Here is an 18,986-nt window from a genome sequence, read left to right as displayed (position 1 = left end):
TCTTCAAAGACAAAGGACAACTGGCTCTAACAAGGACAGAAAGAGATGTGGAAGGCCCAGATGTACAACTAAACAAGAGGATAAGTACATCAGTCTCTAGTTTGAGAAATAGACGCCTCACATGTCTTCAGCTGACAGCTTCATTGAATTCTACCCGCTCAACACCAGTTTCATGTACAACAGTAAAGAGAAGACTCAGAGGTGCAGGCCTTATGGGAAGAATTGCAAAGAAAAAGCCACTTTTGAAACAGAAAAACAAAAAGAAAATGTTAGAGTGGGCAAAGAAACACAGACATTGGACAACAGATAATTGGAAAAGAGTGTTATGGATCTTAACCCCATTGAGCTTTTGTGGGATCAGCTAGACTGTAAGGTGCGTGAGAAGTGCCCGACAAGACAGCCACATCTATGGCAAGTGCTACAGGAAGTGTGGGGTGAAATGTCACCTGAGTATCTGGACAAACTGACAGCTAGCATGCCAAGGATCTGCAAAGTTGTCATTGCTGCATGTGGAGGATTTTTTGATGAGAACTCTTTGTAGTTTAAGAAGTTCTGAATTTTTTTTTTCAAATTGAAATAGTAATTTTTCACGTTATAAATGTCCTATAATGTCTAGTGTATATCCTTATAAAACTGTGTACACTTAGCTTAAAGCATCAAACTTTTCAACACCATACACCAATAAGCTCTGCTGTATTGTCAGGTGTGCCGTGGAAAATTATCAAATTCCACAAAATAAAGAAAAAAAATTCCGGAATGTAAGTCACAGATTTTTTCATCATCTGAAAGTTCCTGCGACTTATAGTCCGAAGCGACTTATATACAATACATAATTTATACATAACCGATGTTGGATGGTCAAACACGGGCACCAAAACAGGTGAAAAACATATAGATGGTAGAAGCGTTTTATAGTTGCCAATTCAGAATATTTTGCCTTTACAAAGTATTTTATGAAACCAGTTTAAATATTTTGCCCATCATAACATTATTGTTCTAACAAACTCTAGACCACTGTCAAACTAAACTCCTCACATGCCCACAAAATGACACTTTATCAAAATAAAAACATTCAGTCAGTGAAACAAATAATTAATACATTTCAAAGAGGGTTGCAAATATCAGAAATATCCACAGTTGCTAAAGTTAATGAATGAATAGAATACAACAGGTATATTGTTTTACTCATAGACTAAAAGCTGTTTATTTGTGCACAGCATAGAGTTACAGATGCTATGAACAGATGTGGCTTACTTGTCGCATTTCTCTCATGAAACATAAACAGAATATGATAAAATGTTACATACAATTACTTAAAGCAAATTGTCATGTTTAAAACAAGCCCTAAAACACCTTAATACAATGAGTAGATTCTGAGGGACTGTAATCTTCATGGAGCAGGTTTGACATCTGAACCAGAGAATGGAGGCCAGGTGGCTGCTCCCGGGTCCTAGTGCCTACCGGATACAACCTCTGTCAGTGTGACTTATACAGAGATGCAACTTATACTGTATGCATTTTTTTTCTTTTTTTTAGTTCTCAAAAATGCAATTTTGACCCGGTGCGACTTCTAGTCAGGTGCGACTTTATTTCCGGAAAATACGGTAAATAAATACATAAATAAAAAAAACATTATTTGCTGTGGCATTGTAAGAATTAATTTGCAAGAACAAATCTACAAATTGGAAAATACGCAAATTTGTTGTTTTTTCATTACCCAATTAGCGCTTTTGTCACCTGTGACCTCATAGTCACCTATGTGACTTGCATTTTTTGCATAGCCGAATTTAAAAAATAACAAGTAAACACGCTACTAAGACAGACAGAAAACATAGACAAGTTCTTGAAAAGGAAAACTATTGACGATGGTTATGTGGGATATTGGGATAGTGGTGTGCTGTGGGATTTTTTTTATCATAAAAAGTGTGCCGTGGCAGAAAAAAGGTTGGGAAACACTGCTATATAAGACACCGCCACAGGTCTCTTCTTCATTCTCCACATGTCTTGGCGGGGAGGGACGACGACAAAATAACACACTTGTGCTTCACTGTGTTATTGTTGATTTGAGTGTATAACAGTGTGTATATATGTATATATATATATATATATATATATATAGGAAAATGGTGGCGGGTAAAAAGACCACCAGCTAGTCCACCAGCTTACAGCTGAGCTCAGAGTCGCTCGCCTTAGGAACAAAGGCTGGATTCGTTTTAAGAGACACTCTTGACAAATCCATCACAAAGCGTCAGGCATTGACATTAACACCTTGTTGAAGAGAGGTGGTTTTACAGCAAATTGCAGGTGATAATCCCGTTCTAATGTAGATAAAACTCAGGGTTGGACTGCGCTTGCTCGCCAACTTTCTGTGTGAGCAGGGAGGGGCCCGCTGTAGCTCTCGCTCACCAATTTTGCTGCGGCACCATCTAGCGGCAGAGCTGGAGATTGCAGATCATCCGTAGATCATCCATCCCATGCACATCCAGCCTAGAGAAACCTTTAACAGGCACTCTGTGAGAAAACTGCTTGTCCCAAAAACATCACATCTCTGCAACGCACACTGGGAAAGCAGGAATCAATTGTTTTACCGGGGCAGCACGAGACGGCAGCCATTTTCCCTCATACAGGTCTCTCTCTGCACCCTGGCCCACCTGATGTGACGGCCAGCTGATAGAGAGTTTAGCTGCCACCCATCTACATATTTCAACCAGGTCCAGCTCTCCCTGGACAGGAGAGGGGGACGCGTCCATCACACTGCCCAGCCGAGAATGAGTGGGGAGAATAGCATCATCCTAATCCTCCTCACCATCGTCCTCCAAAAGGCGATCATTGTCGTAATCCTCTTCCTCCTCTTCCCTGTCCCCTGCCAAAGGGGCAGGTTCAAAAATGGGAGCCAGATCGGTGGAAACTTCATCCAGTAAATTGCCCCAGCCACAGGAAGAACACAGCTGAGGCGATTTACTGGACGAAGTCTCCACCGATCTGGCTCCTCCCCTTTGGCAGGGGACAGGTAAGAGGAGGAAGAGGATTACGACGATGATCGCCTTTTGGAGGACAATGGTGAGGAGGATGAGGATGATGCTATTCTCCCCACTCATTTTCGGCTGGGCAGTGCGATGGACGCGTCCCCCTCTCCTGTCCAGGGAGAGCTGGACCTGGTTGAAATGTGTAGATGGGCGGCGGAGAAAAACAGTTCTCCCGATCAGATCCCCATTATTTGACGTGCGTCCCACACCCTCCTTTCCAAAACTCGGCGTACAAACCGGGAACAGTGCGGGCAACACTCGGAATTGGCGAGTGCAGCCTGTGCATGTCTGACCCCGAGACAGATGATACAGAGCGGGTGGGAATCCTTGGGCGAGACCATAGATCCATGCACGGACGGGAGGGATCCTTCCCCTTCACTCCGCCACTTGGTGAGCTCGCAGTCACCATTACAGAAACCTGAGCTCAAGAACACAGAGCCAGTTCACCACAACGTGCCACTCGATTCTGTATTAATTCCCGGATTTCTCCTTAATGTGAAAAGACCAGCCGATCTGCCACACCACCACGACATGCAGGAGAGGGTAGAAGCTATAACCTCTTTAAACTCTACCGAAAACATACGTAAACCCGCCTTGACGCGCTGGTTAGATATGACTGAAACAAATTCCCATAGTGAGATATCAAAGGAATGTTAGAAAGAGAACCGAAACAACCCAACTACACCAGAGATAAAGGTTTTGACAACTCTGCGCTCCCTGGCCACATCAAAATGAAACTGTGTAGCGCAGATGAATTGGGAATTTCTGACATCCATCAACAGAATATGACCAGTTTCAGTGACGTCACGTGCAGCCGCCATATTTGTGACCATCAGCAGGAGGAAACAATGGTGGTGAATGGAGAAACACCCATAAAACTATATCAAGAAAAACATCAAAAAATGCTTTTGATCCATGCCAAGTCCCAGGAAAGGTGTATTCAGGTCTGAGGTCTGTACAAACATTGCCAAATTTGACTTGTGCAGACATTTTCAAATATTTGATCAACGATTCATCTCCGTACACACGCCTATTGGTACATCACTGTAAACATCTCTCATTCAGAAGTTACACATGTTTGTGTTATTTTCTGCTCTGATTTGGTCAAAATATTTCAAAACATATGTGATGTTCCCATCTGTATGATTGTAAGAGCTGATGTTAACCAAAGTCATTCTAGCAAGTCAGTCTCTGTCAGCCATTTTTGGAATGCTCTTGGGAGGCTATTTCCAGTCATGCCAGTGCAGCTCCTGTCTACTTGAATGGGGAATGACCAAAATTTCAAAATTGGTCAAGATTATGATCAAAGTACATATTTCAAATCAGCAATAAAAGTTGATAAAATTGTAATCATAAAATGTGCTTCTTAACCTAATATTATGCTAAAACACACAATTTTCTAAAAGGTGATTGGCTTCTTTACCTGTAATACAGGACTTCCTTTCTACATCCATTGACCATTGGGCGCTAGAGTTTCTTGGTTGGGTGTTCCAATTTCTCCCATTCATTTAAATAGAAGTGGCACGTCTCTGCTAAATAGTCTCTGTTTTAACTCATGAAGAATACACAGAAATCAACCGAGGCATAGTAGTGAATATGACTAGTATGTTTACATTGTGGTGTGAATAAAGTCTGAACTTCTTAATCTTATGATGTGTTGTTTATTGACACCTTAATATATACACATTAAATATATACTATATATTCACAGTGTAGTGCTTTTTCATTCATTACAACGTGTTACAATTATCACATACCTTTGTGTAGTCTGGGTGTTATGAATATCATCATCCTATGTGCATTTCCAGTTTAATTGTATCAGAACTGATGATGTTATAAATGACACGTGTAGAGATAACTGACATGTCTGAATAAATTAGCAAAAGACCGACAAGTGTTTTTATCCATGCTCTCCCCCTTCATCGCTGCCTGACTTTGGGGAAATGAAGCCGTGTCACTTAAAAGATAAAACTTTATTGAAACAAAAATCGCATTTTGGCTCTGTTAATTAAATAACAGTGTCAACTTTTTAAGATTTATAAATAGAAACAAAACTTTCACCGACTTTTGCCACATCCCATAGCACAGCACATAAAGAAATATGGTGTCCGCACGTCATTCGACAATTCATAGCATATTTTTTCCTATGAATGTGCATTCGCTGCAGAGCAAAAAGGGGGCATTCACGGGGAATCACGGCAATCGTGGGGCTACCCGGTGTCTGTCTGTCTATCGATCAATCAATCGTATGTATGTGTGTGTATATATATATATATATATATTACACCTTTTTCCTGAACGCGGAAGTGTTCCACAATTCGACTGTTTTCAATTTCTGGTCTCCATTGCTGTATATTCTTGGCGGGTAATGTAATGTTTAAGGTATTACATTTGTAAAAAAATGTCAAAAGACATGCCAATACTTCACGGAGTACAGATGGCCATTTTTTTTATAGACAGTGCCTCACCTGAGTGTGTAGATGGCATGATGCGATGGTCAGAGGTTAGTTACTTTGATATCATTAATTATTGGTGTCTGGAGACCAGAAATGGAAAATAGGCAATTAGAATCATCATGACGCCACCCAGTGGTTGGACAGGAAAACGTCTTGGTTACGTATGTAACCTCGGTTCCCTGAGATGAAGAGAACAAGACGTTGCCTCATGCTGACACTCCTTTTCCGACGACCTAGTTGAAACCCTTCTACAGTAACACCAATCCTAAGATTGAATGAGCTAATGAAGCTGTCCGGTATATAAGCGGGCACGCAAACACCATTCCTCAGATTTTTCTGACTGAGGGACAAAGAGTGCATCGCTTGAACCTCAAAAGTCTGTAGCGCAGCCAGTTAACACAATGTCTCATTCCCTTCATCTCAGGGAACCGAGGTTACATACGTAGCCGAGACGTTCCCTTTCGATTCAGTTCACTCAACATTGCGTTACGCTGATGCATATGGGAAAATGAGTCCCATCTACATGACATAACCCTCCCAGAGAGGGATACCGAAGCATAATACTCGAAAGAACATGACGCCACAGTCCTGTGGGATGGCGACTGACATGAGTATGCCGCAAGTGAATAACCCTCATGGTGAGCCAGGAGGGGAACACTTAGAATGGATATATGAACTTTAGTCATATAGTAAGAATTAACCCCTTCACGAACCCAGTCGGGTAGGAAGTTTTATTAATAATGAAAGTGCTTGGGACTTTATGGAAAATTACAATGGTCTGAATGCAGACGGTTGTGTAAATTGATGGGGGAGCCTGTACTTAAAAAGGGCAGAAGTAATGTTTAGCCAATGAAATGGCAAGTGCTCTAGACAGAGAGGACTTGCGAAGAGAGATGTTACATCTAGGTTGTAAAACCTTGCGAATGTGTTTTGAGAAGACCAACCTGCTGCAAAACATATGTCTTGTAGGACACACCATTCATCCATGCCCATGAAGAGGTCATGCCTCTAGTTGAGTGTGCTTTAACACCAATTAGGCAATTCGCACTCTGCAACTCATAAGCCAGGGTGATCGCATCAACGATCCAGTGAGAAAGTCTTTGCTTGGAGACAGACATTCCTTTTGTGTGTCCTCCATAGCACACAAAGAGCTGGTCAGACAGTCAGAACTTGCTGGTGTCAACATATGTGTGCAGCGCTTGCACAGGGTATAACAAATGTAAGGACTGTTCCTCATCCGAATTAAATGGAGGAGGGGTAAAAGGCTTAAAGGTGAACCACCTGAGCTCTGAAAGATGTGGATAAACTGGGTTTGATGGTGACTACTAAAATACCCAGACCAAACTCCAGACATGAATTGTCGACCGACAGTGCTTGCAAATCACCGACCTGTTTTACTGAGGCCAGAGCCAGCAGTAATGTGGTCTTTAGAGAAAGCGCACGTAATTTAACTGAGTCCAAAGGCTTAAGGGGTGTCTTTTTGGACCAAAGTTAGGTCCCAAATCGGGATTGTAGCTGGGCGAGGGGAATTTAGCCGCCTCGCACCCCTAAGGAACTTTATGATCAAATCATGTTTACCTTTAGAGGTGCCGGCTTCAGGTGCATGATACGCAGAGATAGTCGCCACATAAACTTTGAGCTTTGATGGAGTGAGCCCTGTGTCCAATCGCTCTAAGAAATGTAAAAATTTCAGGTGTGGGGCAGTTCACTGGGTCTTTGCCATGTGAAAAGCACCAATTAGTGAACACATTCCATTTCGTTTAGTAAAGACGTCTCGTAGACAGCGCTCTAGCCTGTAAAATGGTGTTCATAGTGGGTCAGTTCTGAGACATTTATCATGCTCCATCCAGGGGCCACACATGCAGGTTCAATCAGGCTAATCAGCCAAGGAGAGGGATAAAGCCGAGCTGGATGCGGCAGAATGAGAGATTGAGAGCCACACGCAGCTGCCGTGTGTGTTTATGTTTGTGTCTTTTAAGTTTTCATTAAACATTATTTTGACTGTTCAGCCGGTTCCCGCCACCTCCTTGCCATTTGAACCGTGTTACACACACATATGTCTCTAAGATGTCTGTTTTAGATCTTTTCATCTGGAAGGCATCACATTTTTATTAACATCTTCTAAACATCTTAACAATATCAGATTTACAAACATTCTAAATCATAAACGTCTCATAGACATCTGCTGAATGTCTTATCGACATCCAAGAGGAAACGTCTTTTTGCAGATGAGCAAACAACCTAACAAATATGTCTTCCAGATGTAAAGACACTAGGGGTGTAACGGTACATGTATTCGTCCCGAACCATCACGGTACTAACGTCACAATTCTGTGCATGCAATCAGACGAAGAATAACATGTGAGTCAGTCACAGGCGATCCACACTCCAATCCAGAAGGGGGCGCACGCGGTAATGCAACGATGTTTGCTAACCGCCACAACAGGAAAAAGAGTACAAGAAGAAGAGACCATCTACGCACCAACTCAAAACAAGAATGGCTTCTCCTAATGCACAAGTTTTTATTTTTTATTATTCTATTTATTTTGTACTTTTATAACACAAGAGATGCTTTTTCAGTTTTGTAGCTGATTGTGACCAAATACCTTTTGTTTTTTTATCAACTACAAAAAAATATGGCCTATGCAAGAGTGCATTCTGATTACTTAGTACTTAATACACTAAAGGAGGCTGTCATTGTCTATCTTGGCACAGCATTTGGACATTACCATATAAATATGTTATTTCTAATAAAGTAATAGAAATAATTTACAAAATTATTCATAGATGTTATCCTGTAAATGCAGCCATTAGTAGATATATTCACACTGTTTGTGATAAATGTACTTTTTGTAACACATCATTTGAAGATATTGAACATTTATTTTTTTATTGTCCTTTTTCTATTTCTTTTTGGACTGACTTTAAAATAGATATGGCAAAAAAATTAAGCAAAACTCTTAATTTAGAACCTTATTTTACTTTGTTTTCAAAACCCATATTTTTCTGAAAAACAAAATTACATTATTAATCTTTTAATTATTTTGGCAAAGTTTTATATTCATAAGACAAAAATAACTCAAAAGAAACCCTCATATATTACCTTTGGTAATACTGATCTCACAATATACTTTGAAACCCTTTCAAACATGAGATCACAAAACAAAAAGCTTATAAAAACAATAAAAATGTTAAAGCTTTTCAAATTCATTTAACTGCCCTAATATTATATAGCACTTTTTTATCCCATGTTTTTATATATATATATATATATGTTCATTTTATGTTTTAGTTGTTGTTGTTATTCTCCGTTTCACATACTCTGAACTGTACCACAATGCCTTATATTTGCCTTGTACTTTTTGCATTGTACTTATCTGTTATTGAACTAAATATAAAATAAATAAAAATAAAGGAGGCTGTACTGTACCAACTACCTCAGGGGGGACTAAATGCTGCTAGGTGGAACAAACTGTAATTTGCACTACTGTCTGTTCAAAATAAATGAAAAGAAACCTAGCATTTGGAATTTGTTGCTTTTTCCTGTTGTACCGAACTCGAATCGAACCATAACCCCAAAACCGAGGTACGTACCGAACCATGACTTCTGTGTACCATTACACCCCTAAAAGACACACATCACATAGACGTCTGGGTGATGTACGTGTGCTGTCAGAGTTGATCCTCTAGGAATTCAAATGAACTTGCATGTATTGTTGAGAATTCATCCTACATTTATCCTACTTGATAAATAAAGACAATCATTTTACCAGTTTAGGAAAGACAGTAAAACAGCAAAGAAAACATTTACTTTTATACATTTAAAGATTATAAACCTTACTTAAATCATCAAATACAGAATGTTTTATGTCAAAAAGCAATGTGGAATTGCTTAATATTGAAGGTTTTCTGCAGGTTGACTATACAAGTTTACTCAGTGTAATATGTTTTTGTTGAGTCTAGCCGTATTGGTTCACACATAATATTGCAATTGATTTCCCCACTTGTCTCCTATGCAGGAGTGTATACAGAGTGGAATGGAAAACTGTTTCCCAGCGGTTTCTAGCTGACATCTCTTCTTACCCTAATATGAAACACTCAATATTAAGGCTAAACTCAAAAGAAAACCATTGAAAATGCATTCATTCATCTGTCATTAAGAATGCATAATGTCACAAAATATAGACTTGTAGGTTTTTGCATTCTAATATTTATGTTCAATTATTAAGCCTAAATTGTGATATAAAAGGATCATTATATGACAAGGAAGAACATAATCTACCATATCTTTTTACTCTTCTCTTCTCAGAAATGATCAGACGAGTGGTACGACAGAGTAAATTCCGTCATGTGTTTGGCCAGGCGGTGAAGAATGACCAGTGCTATGACGACATCAGGGTTTCGCGGGTTACATGGGACAGTTCCTTTTGTGCAGTAAACCCCAAATTTGTCGCAATTATTGTGGAAGCTAGTGGCGGTGGAGCTTTTCTTGTTCTTCCTCTGCAAAAGGTAAGCAATAATTGCAGCAATTTACAGCAATAACATAATATTAGATCATATTTGTTTTAAACAACATACAAAAGTTAGTTTAGAATTAATTCAGTATTAGAAGAGTACAAAGTAGTTTGCTAGTTGTTTTTATTTCCTCCCTGGAGATCGTTTATCTGAATAAAATGGTCACTAGGTTCTAAAAAGTAAAATGCTTTTAAAAACTAGTGTTACCATGAATGATATATATAAATATATATATATATATATATATATATATATATATATATATATATATATATATATATATATATATATATAAAACAGTTAGTTCCAGTCCTCGAATCTGATTGGATGAGAGACGTTCCATGAGTACTGATGGTCTCACACCATCATCACTCGGACGCTTCACTGTGTATCACTCCACTTGTGTTCGTACTGTTCTAAACTAAAGTGTAAGAGCAGTGCAGATGTGTTAAGAGCTACTGTATATGTGTCCCTTTACATGTAATTTTTTTGACATTACATATGTTAGCCAGCTGGTGTTGGCAAAAGATCATTTTTGTGTGTAATATGAGCCAGTTAGGTGACGTGAAGTCAGCGTCAGTCAGTGTTTACATACAACAGCACTACATGATCGCTCGTATTACTACTACACTACTAAAGCTAGGAAATAGCTTTAAAGGCTTTAAACAAACAACTTCAGCATTACAGCTCATTAAAGCTGAGAGACACAACAGACTGATTAATTACACAAACTCAAAGTGCTTACCTCTTTCCACATTGGAGAGGACACACTGTTCAAAATGGAGACTGCGGTTTCTATAGTGAATGACTCTTGCGCACCGGCTACCACGAAATAGGGAGAAATACCCCTGCTTGGACGACTATTTTTCCACTGAGAAAGCTGATCTTCAGAAAGCTGACAGCATCTCTGCTTGGGAGTGGCAACAGGTGATAGCACACGCTCCATCTCACTCTCTCTCTCTCTCTCTCTCTCTCTCTCTCTCTCTCTCTCACACACACACATCCATCCAACCTTGTTCATCCAATATCTTGGAAGAAACAGCACAAGCCGCGATACTATTTCTGAAGTGACATTTTTGAATTACTAATGAAGGATTGGACGCATCATTTGGTTTGAACCAGCAATGGCAGATTCTGATCCGTCGCATAAGAAAGTAGTTCCATGCACAAATGCGTTTTTATGACCGTACTCAGTTTTTCCTATTTCTTTTTTTATGTACTTGTTCATTGAACTTTTGTATATAACCAATATCACACTCGCAGTCATGTTATATGGCCCTAAATCAGCACTGCTGTATTTAGCTACGGCATTTGGCCTGCAGCCGAATCACAGCAGTGCTGATGTAGGGCCATATCGCATTCTTGCTTGTGTGATATTTCTTAAATATATATATATATATATATATATATATATATATATATATATATATATATATATATATATACTGTATATACACTGATTAGCCACAACATTAAAACCACTGACAGGTGAAGTGAATAACATTTATTATCTCGTTACAATGGCACCTGTCAAGGGGTGGGATAAATTAGGCAGCAAGTGAACAGTCAGTTCTTGAATTTCATGTGTTGGAAGCAGGAAAAATGGGCATGCGAAAGGATCTGAGCGACTTTGACAAGGGCCAAATTGTGATGGCTTGACGACTAGGTCAGAGCATCTCCAAAACGGCAGGTCTTGTGGGATGTTCCCAGTATGCAGTGGTTAGCACCTACCAAAAGTGGTCCATGGAAGGACAACCAGTAAACCGGCGACAGGGTCATGAGCGCCCAAGGCTCATTGATCTGTGTGGGGAGCAAAGGCTAGCCCATCTGGTCCGATCCCACAGAAGAGCTACTATAGCACAAATTGCTGATTAACTTAATGCTGGCTATGATAGAAAGGTGTCAGAACACACAGAGCATTGTAGCTTGCTTCACATGGGGCTGTGTAGCCACAGACTGGTCAGAGTGCCCATGCTGACCCCTGTCCACCGCCGAAAGCACCTACAATGGGCACGTGAGCATCAGAACTGGACCATGGAGCAATGTAAGAAGGTGGCCTGGTCTGGTGAATCACGTTTTCTTTTAGATCATGTGGACGGCCGGGTGCGTGTGCATCGTTTACCTGGGGAAGAGATGGCAGCAGGATGCACCATGGGAAGAAGGCAGGCCGGCGGAGGCAGTGTGATGCTCTGGGCAATGTTCTGCTGGGAAACCTTGGGTCCTGGCATTCATGTGGATGTTACTTTGACACGTACCACCTACCTAAAGATTGTTGCAGACCACGTACACCCCTTCATGGCAACGGTATTCCCTGATGACAGTGGTCTCTTTCAGCAGGATAATGCGCCCTGCCACACTGCAAAAATTGTTCAGGAATAGTTTGAGGAACTTAACAAAGAGTTCAAGGTGTTGACTTGTCCTCCAAATTCCCCAGATCTCAAGCCGATTTAGCATCTACGGGATGTGCTGTACCAACAATTCCGATCCATGGAGGCCTCACCTTGCAACTTACTGGACTTAAAGGATCTGCTGCTAACGTCTTGGTGCCAGATACCACAGGACACCTGCAGAGGTCTTGTGGAGTCCATGCCTCGAATGGTCAGAGCTGTTTTGGCGGCACAAGGGGGACCTACACAATATTAGGCAGGTGGTTTTAATGTTGTGGCTGATCGGTGCGTGTGTGTGTGTGTGTATATATATATATATATATATATATATATATATATATATATATATATATATACACTACTGGTCAAAAGTTTTGAAACACTTGACTGAAATGTTTCTCATGATCTTAAAAATCTTTTGATCTGAAGGCGTATGCTTAAATGTTTGAAATTAGTTTTGCAGACAAAAATATAATTGTGCCACCATATTAATTTATTTCATTATAAAACTAAAATTTAATTAAAAAATTAATTTTTTTGAAATTGATGACTTGGACCAAATAATAAAGAAAAGCAGCCAATAAGTGCCCAACATACTTGGGAGCTCCTTCAGTACTGTTTAAAAAGCATCCCAGGGTGATACCTCAAGAAGTTGGATGAGAAAATGTCAAGAGTACATGTCTGCAAATTCTAGGCAAAGGGTGACTACTTTGAAGATGCTAAAATATAACACAGTTTTGATTTATTTTGGATTTTGTTTAGTCACAACATAATTCCCATAGTTCCATTTATGTTATTCCATAGTTCTGATGACATTACTATTATTCTAAATGTGAAAAAAAATAAAAAATATAATAAAGAATGAGTAAGTGTTTCAAAACTTTTGACCGTGTATAAATATACACACCGATCAGCCACAACATTAAAACCAGCTGCCTAATACTGTGTACTAGGTCCCCCTTGTGCCACCAAAACAGCACCAACCCGCATCTCAGAATAGCATTCTGAGATGCAATTCTTCTCACGACAATTGTACAGAGCGGCTACCTGTGTTACCGTAGACTTTGTCAGTTCAAACCTGTCTGGCCATTCTCTGTTGACCTCTCTCATCAACAAGGCATTTCCATCTGCAGAACTGCTGCTCACCAGATGTTTTTTGTTTCTGGCACCATTCTGAATAAATTCTAGAGACTGTTGTGTGTGAAAATCCCAGGAAATCAGCAGTTACAGAAATACTCAAACCAGCCCGTCTGGCACCAACAATCATCCATGCGATTATCTAATCAGCCAATCGTGTAGCAGCAGTGCAGTGCATAAAATCATGCAGATACGAGTCATTAGCTTCATTCAGTAATGTTCACATCAATCATCAGAATGGGGAAAAATTTTATCTCAGTGATTTGGAGCGTGGCATGATTGTTGGTGCCAGATGGGCTGGTTTGAGTATTTCTGTAACTGCTGATCTCCTGGGATTTACACACACAACAGTCTCTAGATTATACACTGAATGGTGCCAAAAACAAAAAAGATCCAGTGAGCAGTGTATATATCACTTTATTATGAACACCTATACACCTACTTATTCATCTAATCAGCCAATCATGTGGCAACGGTGTAATATATAAAATCATGCAGATATGGGTCAGGAGCTTCAGTTAATGATCTCAGGGGAAAAAATTTGATCTCAGTGATTTCGACCGTGGTATGACTGTTGGTGGCAGACGGGCTGGTTTGAGTATTTCTGTAACTGCTGATCTCCTGGGATTTTCACGCACAACAGTCTCTAGAGCAGAGATGCCCAAACTAGGGCCCGTCTGTGATGACCTTTGAATTGGCCCGCCTTGAAATATATGACGAGTGAAAAAAAAAATGCTATTGATGCAGCTTTTCATTGTATTAATTTAGCAGATTTCAGAGTAATGTTTTTTTTTGTTTTTTTTTTGGTATAATGAAATTATAAAGGAGGGGAACCAGGGCAAGTTTAATATTTTAATATAAAACAGTTTGCAGAGCCTGAAATTCGGTGCGGGATTGTGGCTATTGCGCACAGTTTTAATAAATCACGCAATTTCCACGTTTATAATGCGGGAAATTCCCGCACACTTTTATACACTTTACAGTGCAGCTGCAAATTAGTCTCTATATTAGTAAACCAATAGATACAGATGAACAAATCAAATCAATAAACTTGTTTTTGTATCAAACTATAATTATAGTAGCAGCCCAAATCCTCTCTGTCTCTCCCTCTCTCTCTTGTGCAGCTGTCAGAAGTGTGAGCACACGCAGTGAGAGTGCTTTGTCACATAGATACTGAACTTAAGATGTTACAGATGTATAAACCTTTCTAAACCTGTTAATTCGACATGCAAATGGTGTTATACCATGTCTCCGTAAGCGAGCGACGCGATAAAACTACAGTTGATGTCAGAAGTTTACATACACTTAGGTTAAAGTCATTAAAACTCATTTTTTAACCACTCCACAGATTTAATATTATATCTATAATACAATATCACAATTCCAGTGGGTCAGAAGTGTACATACACTAAGTTAACTGTGCCTTTAGGCAGCTTGGAAAACTCCAGAAAATGATGTCAAGCCTTTAGACAATTAGCCAATTAGCTTCTGATAGGAGTTGTACTGAATTGGAGGTGTACCTGTGAATGTATTTTAAGGCCTACCTTCAAACTCAATGCCTCTTTGCTTGATATCATGGGAAAATCAAAAGAAATCAGCCAAGACCTCAGAAAACAAATTGTGGACCTCCACAAGTCTGGTTCATTCTTGGGAGCAATTTCCAAATGCCTGAAGGTACCACGTTCATCTGTACAAACAATAGTATGCAAGTATAAACACCATGGGACCACGCAGCCATCATAGCGCTCAGGAAGGAGATGCATTCTGTCTCCTAGAGATGTGTGGCAGCGGGGGCGTGGCCAAGTGTCTGTCCGGAAAGAGAGAAATCGGTAAGGGCGCTTGCACCTGAGCTAGATTATGTGTAACACCTGTCTCTAATTCCAGTGAGCATGGGGAGAGTGACATGTAAGCAGCCACACCACCAGCAGAGAGAGTGAGAGAGTCTGGCACAAGGAAGGCCACAGTGCTCCTGAAGCTGCTACATTTAATCTGTTATGTTTGTTAAGCTGATGTGTTTAAGTAACTAGTACCTGTGAAGCTAATGAATTTAAGTCTACGTGCCTGTGAAGCTGACAAGTTTGTGAAGTTGTAAAGCATTGAAGTGGCCAATTAAAAGTCCTACCTGAGCCTGGAAAAACCTGCTTCCCTGTGTTCTCCTCCCCTTCTGTTTGTGAGCTGTTACAAGATGAAAGTAGTTTGGTGTGAAAAGTTCAAATCAATCCCAGAACAACAGCAAAGGACCTTGTGAAGATGCTGGAGGACACAGGTAGACAAGTATCTATATCCACAGTAAAATGAGTCCTATATCAACATAACCTGAAAGGCTGCTCAGCAAGGAAGAAGCCACTGCTGACCTCAAGCGTATCTCCAAAGTTGTGGAGGTATTGGAGGTATTGGAGTGGCCATCACAAAGCCCTGACCTCAATCCGACAGAAAATTTGAGGGCAGAAATGAAAACGCGTGTGCGAGCAAGGAGGCCTACAAACCTGACTCAGTTACACCAGTTCTGTCTGGAGGAATGGGCCAAAATTTCAGCAACTTATTGTGAGAAGCTTGCGGAAGGCTACCCAAAATGTTTTGACCCAAGTACAAACAATTTAAAGGCAATGCGACCAAATACTAACAAAGTGTATGTAAACTTCTGACCCACTGGGAATATGAGAAAATAAATAAAATCTGAAATAAATCATTATTCTGACATTTCACATTCTTAAAATAGTGATCCTAATTGACCTAAGACAGGGAATGTTTTCTATGATTAAATGTCAGAAATTGTGAAAAACTGAGTTTAAATGTATTTGGCTAAGGTGTATGTAAACTTCTGGCTTCAACTGTATATCGTTCCTGTTTATAATCAACAAAGCTGTTAACATTGCAAGCGTTGACGGCGAACGCCTTTCATATCTTGCCACTCCCTAATTTTTCATAATGCAGCACATCTGCAAGAAAGGCAGAAATAGCAAAAACTACTTTGTGTAATGTACCAGCTGCCTGATGAAAAGAGACACATAAACACCTGTTACATCTCTCATTTCCATCTCTATTTCCATGCAGGGTCGGAAATTAACGGAAGCTCTGGGTTAAAAAATCCCTCTGCAATCTGATATAGTTCCAAATTAATATATCCATCGCATTCTTCATTTGAATTTTCACTGAACATTATTTGTTTCATGCTGTCTGTTGTGCCGAGTCAGTGGCGGATGTTCGCGCCATATACTCGCACAGCCGGCTTTTCACGCTTCGCATCAGTTCGGTGTCATGCTCATGTGTTAAAATAAGCAAATGCTACAATGTAGTTAATAACAATATTAACAAAAATCAAATCTGGATGTGTTAAATAGCCTTGATGTTAAATAAAACATTATTAATGATACAATAATAATTTTACAGAACATCAACCACTTCATATCTCTGACTAATGTTCATTGTTTGATTAATTGCCAAAATACTTGGAAATATGTGAATGTTTTTAGTAACAATGTACGTTATGGAATACCCCCCATATGTAAGGGGGTGAATCCAAACCCCAGCCCTTGAGTTTGTTATAATGAAATGTTCTCTTTTGGCCCACAGCCCTCAATCAAGATTGATTTTTGGCCCTCCGTAGGAAAAAGTTTGGGCACCTCTGTTCTAGAGTGTAAAGAGAATAGTGCAAAAAACATCCAGCGAGCGTCAGTTCTGTGGGTGAAAACGGCTTGTTAATGACAGAGGTCAGAGGAGAATGGCCAGACTGGTCCAAACTGACAGGAAGGTGACAGTAACCCAAATAACCACGCGTTACAACAGTGCTGTGTAGAAAAGCATTTCTGAACATACAACATGTCGAACATTCAGGCAAATGAGCTATAGCAGCAGAAGACCCCTCCGGTTAGCACTACTGTCAGCTTAGAACAGGAAACAGGCTCAGGCTGTGGGCACTGGCTCACCAAAACTGGACAGTAGACAATTGGAAAAACATTGCCTGGTCTGACAAATCTGGATTTCTGCTGAGGTACACAGATGGTAGGCCCACTGCAGCCTCCGTTTTCTGTTCTTGGCTGACAGAATTGAAACCCAACGTGGTCTATTGCTGTTGTAGCCCATCCGCCTCAAGGTTCGACATGTTGTGCATTCTGAGATGCTATTCTGCTCACTACAATTTTACAGAGTGGTTATCTGAGTTACCGTAGCCTTTCTGTCACCTCGAACCTGTTTGGCCATTCTCCGTTGACCTCTCCATCAACAAGGCGTTTCCATCCACAGAACTGCCACTCGCTGGATGTTTTTTGTTTTTCACACCATTCTTTATACACTCTAGAGACTGTTGCGCGTGAAAATCCCAGGAGATCAACTCAAACCAGCCCATCTGGCACCAACAATCATGCCACGGTCTAAATCACTGAGATCACATTTTTTCCCCATTCTGATGGTTGATGTGAACATTAACTGAAGCTCCTGACCCATATCTGCATGATTTTATACATTACACTGCTGCCACAAGATTGGCTGATTATATAATCGCATGAACAAGTAGATGTACAGGTGTACCTAATAAAGTGGCCGGTGAGTGTATATTCATTGTATATTGATTGCAGAACTAGTACTATATATATATTACTGTCATATAAGACACCTAAATGCCTGTTAGCTTTATGGAATGTATAGGGTTCCCACTGTCATAAACATGTAAATATCAAGGAATTTTTCATTTGTGATTTCCAGGCCTGGAAAAGTAATAGAAATGTATACAATCTTGAAAAGTCATGTAAAATTGTAATGTAAAGTTTTGTAATGCTCAGCTCTAAAAGCTCTTCTTCAGCTAGAAATTGCATTATAGAAATTACATAGAAATTTATGCTCTCGGCTACTGGTTTCTGTTTGCAGACGGGTCGTATTGACAAGGCCTACCCCACTGTTTGCGGTCACACAGGCCCTGTGCTTGACATCGACTGGTGCCCACACAATGATCATGTCATTGCCAGCGGCTCCGAAGATTGCACAGTAATGGTATGTGCAGCTCCTTCACTCAACAACATGTCCTCTCAAACCCTGTTCAGAAACCAAGAAGGGTTGCAGGTAGCTTGTGCCCCATTCATTCCTCATCACTGTGTCTCCTAAAATATCCACATTTTTGTCTCACAGGTGTGGCAGATCCCTGAGAATGGCCTCACCTCTCCTCTTTCTGAGCCAGTAGTGGTGTTGGAGGGCCATTCTAAGAGAGTTGGGATCGTGACGTGGCATCCAACAGCCCGCAATGTACTGCTAAGTGCAGGTAGGGTAATGAATGTGGTTGCCTACTTTCTTTCTGTTCCTTCGATTTAGAATTTTAATATTTTATTTGTTTATTTATTCCATATTTAACTGATACGAATTCACATTCGTCTTTTATAACTACATAATAAAAATATTAAGAACACTAATTTTCATTTAAACTATATTTTATTAAGCAAATTCCATCCACCTTTTCGAAGATTTAGTCCCTGACA

The 18,986-nt window shown here is 40.1% G+C and overlaps 1 protein-coding gene across 2 annotated transcripts in view; it reads left to right on the top strand.

Moving 5' to 3' along the window:
* LOC127422071 (coronin-1C-A-like) overlaps positions 1–18,986 on the top strand; it is a 42,089-nt gene that overhangs the window by 15,245 nt on the left and 7,858 nt on the right. For both annotated transcript variants that reach the window (XM_051665424.1, XM_051665430.1), the window contains exons 2-4: positions 9,792–9,991; positions 18,385–18,507; positions 18,643–18,772. In XM_051665424.1, the coding sequence (XP_051521384.1) occupies positions 9,792–9,991; positions 18,385–18,507; positions 18,643–18,772 (453 nt within the window). The remainder of the gene's footprint in view (positions 1–9,791; positions 9,992–18,384; positions 18,508–18,642; positions 18,773–18,986) is intronic.

This window comes from Myxocyprinus asiaticus, chromosome 3 (genome assembly GCF_019703515.2).
Source record: "Myxocyprinus asiaticus isolate MX2 ecotype Aquarium Trade chromosome 3, UBuf_Myxa_2, whole genome shotgun sequence".
NCBI lineage: Eukaryota > Metazoa > Chordata > Actinopteri > Cypriniformes > Catostomidae > Myxocyprinus > Myxocyprinus asiaticus.
Note: the sequence above shows the minus strand (reverse complement) of the source record. Positions and strands in the feature narration are given on the sequence as shown.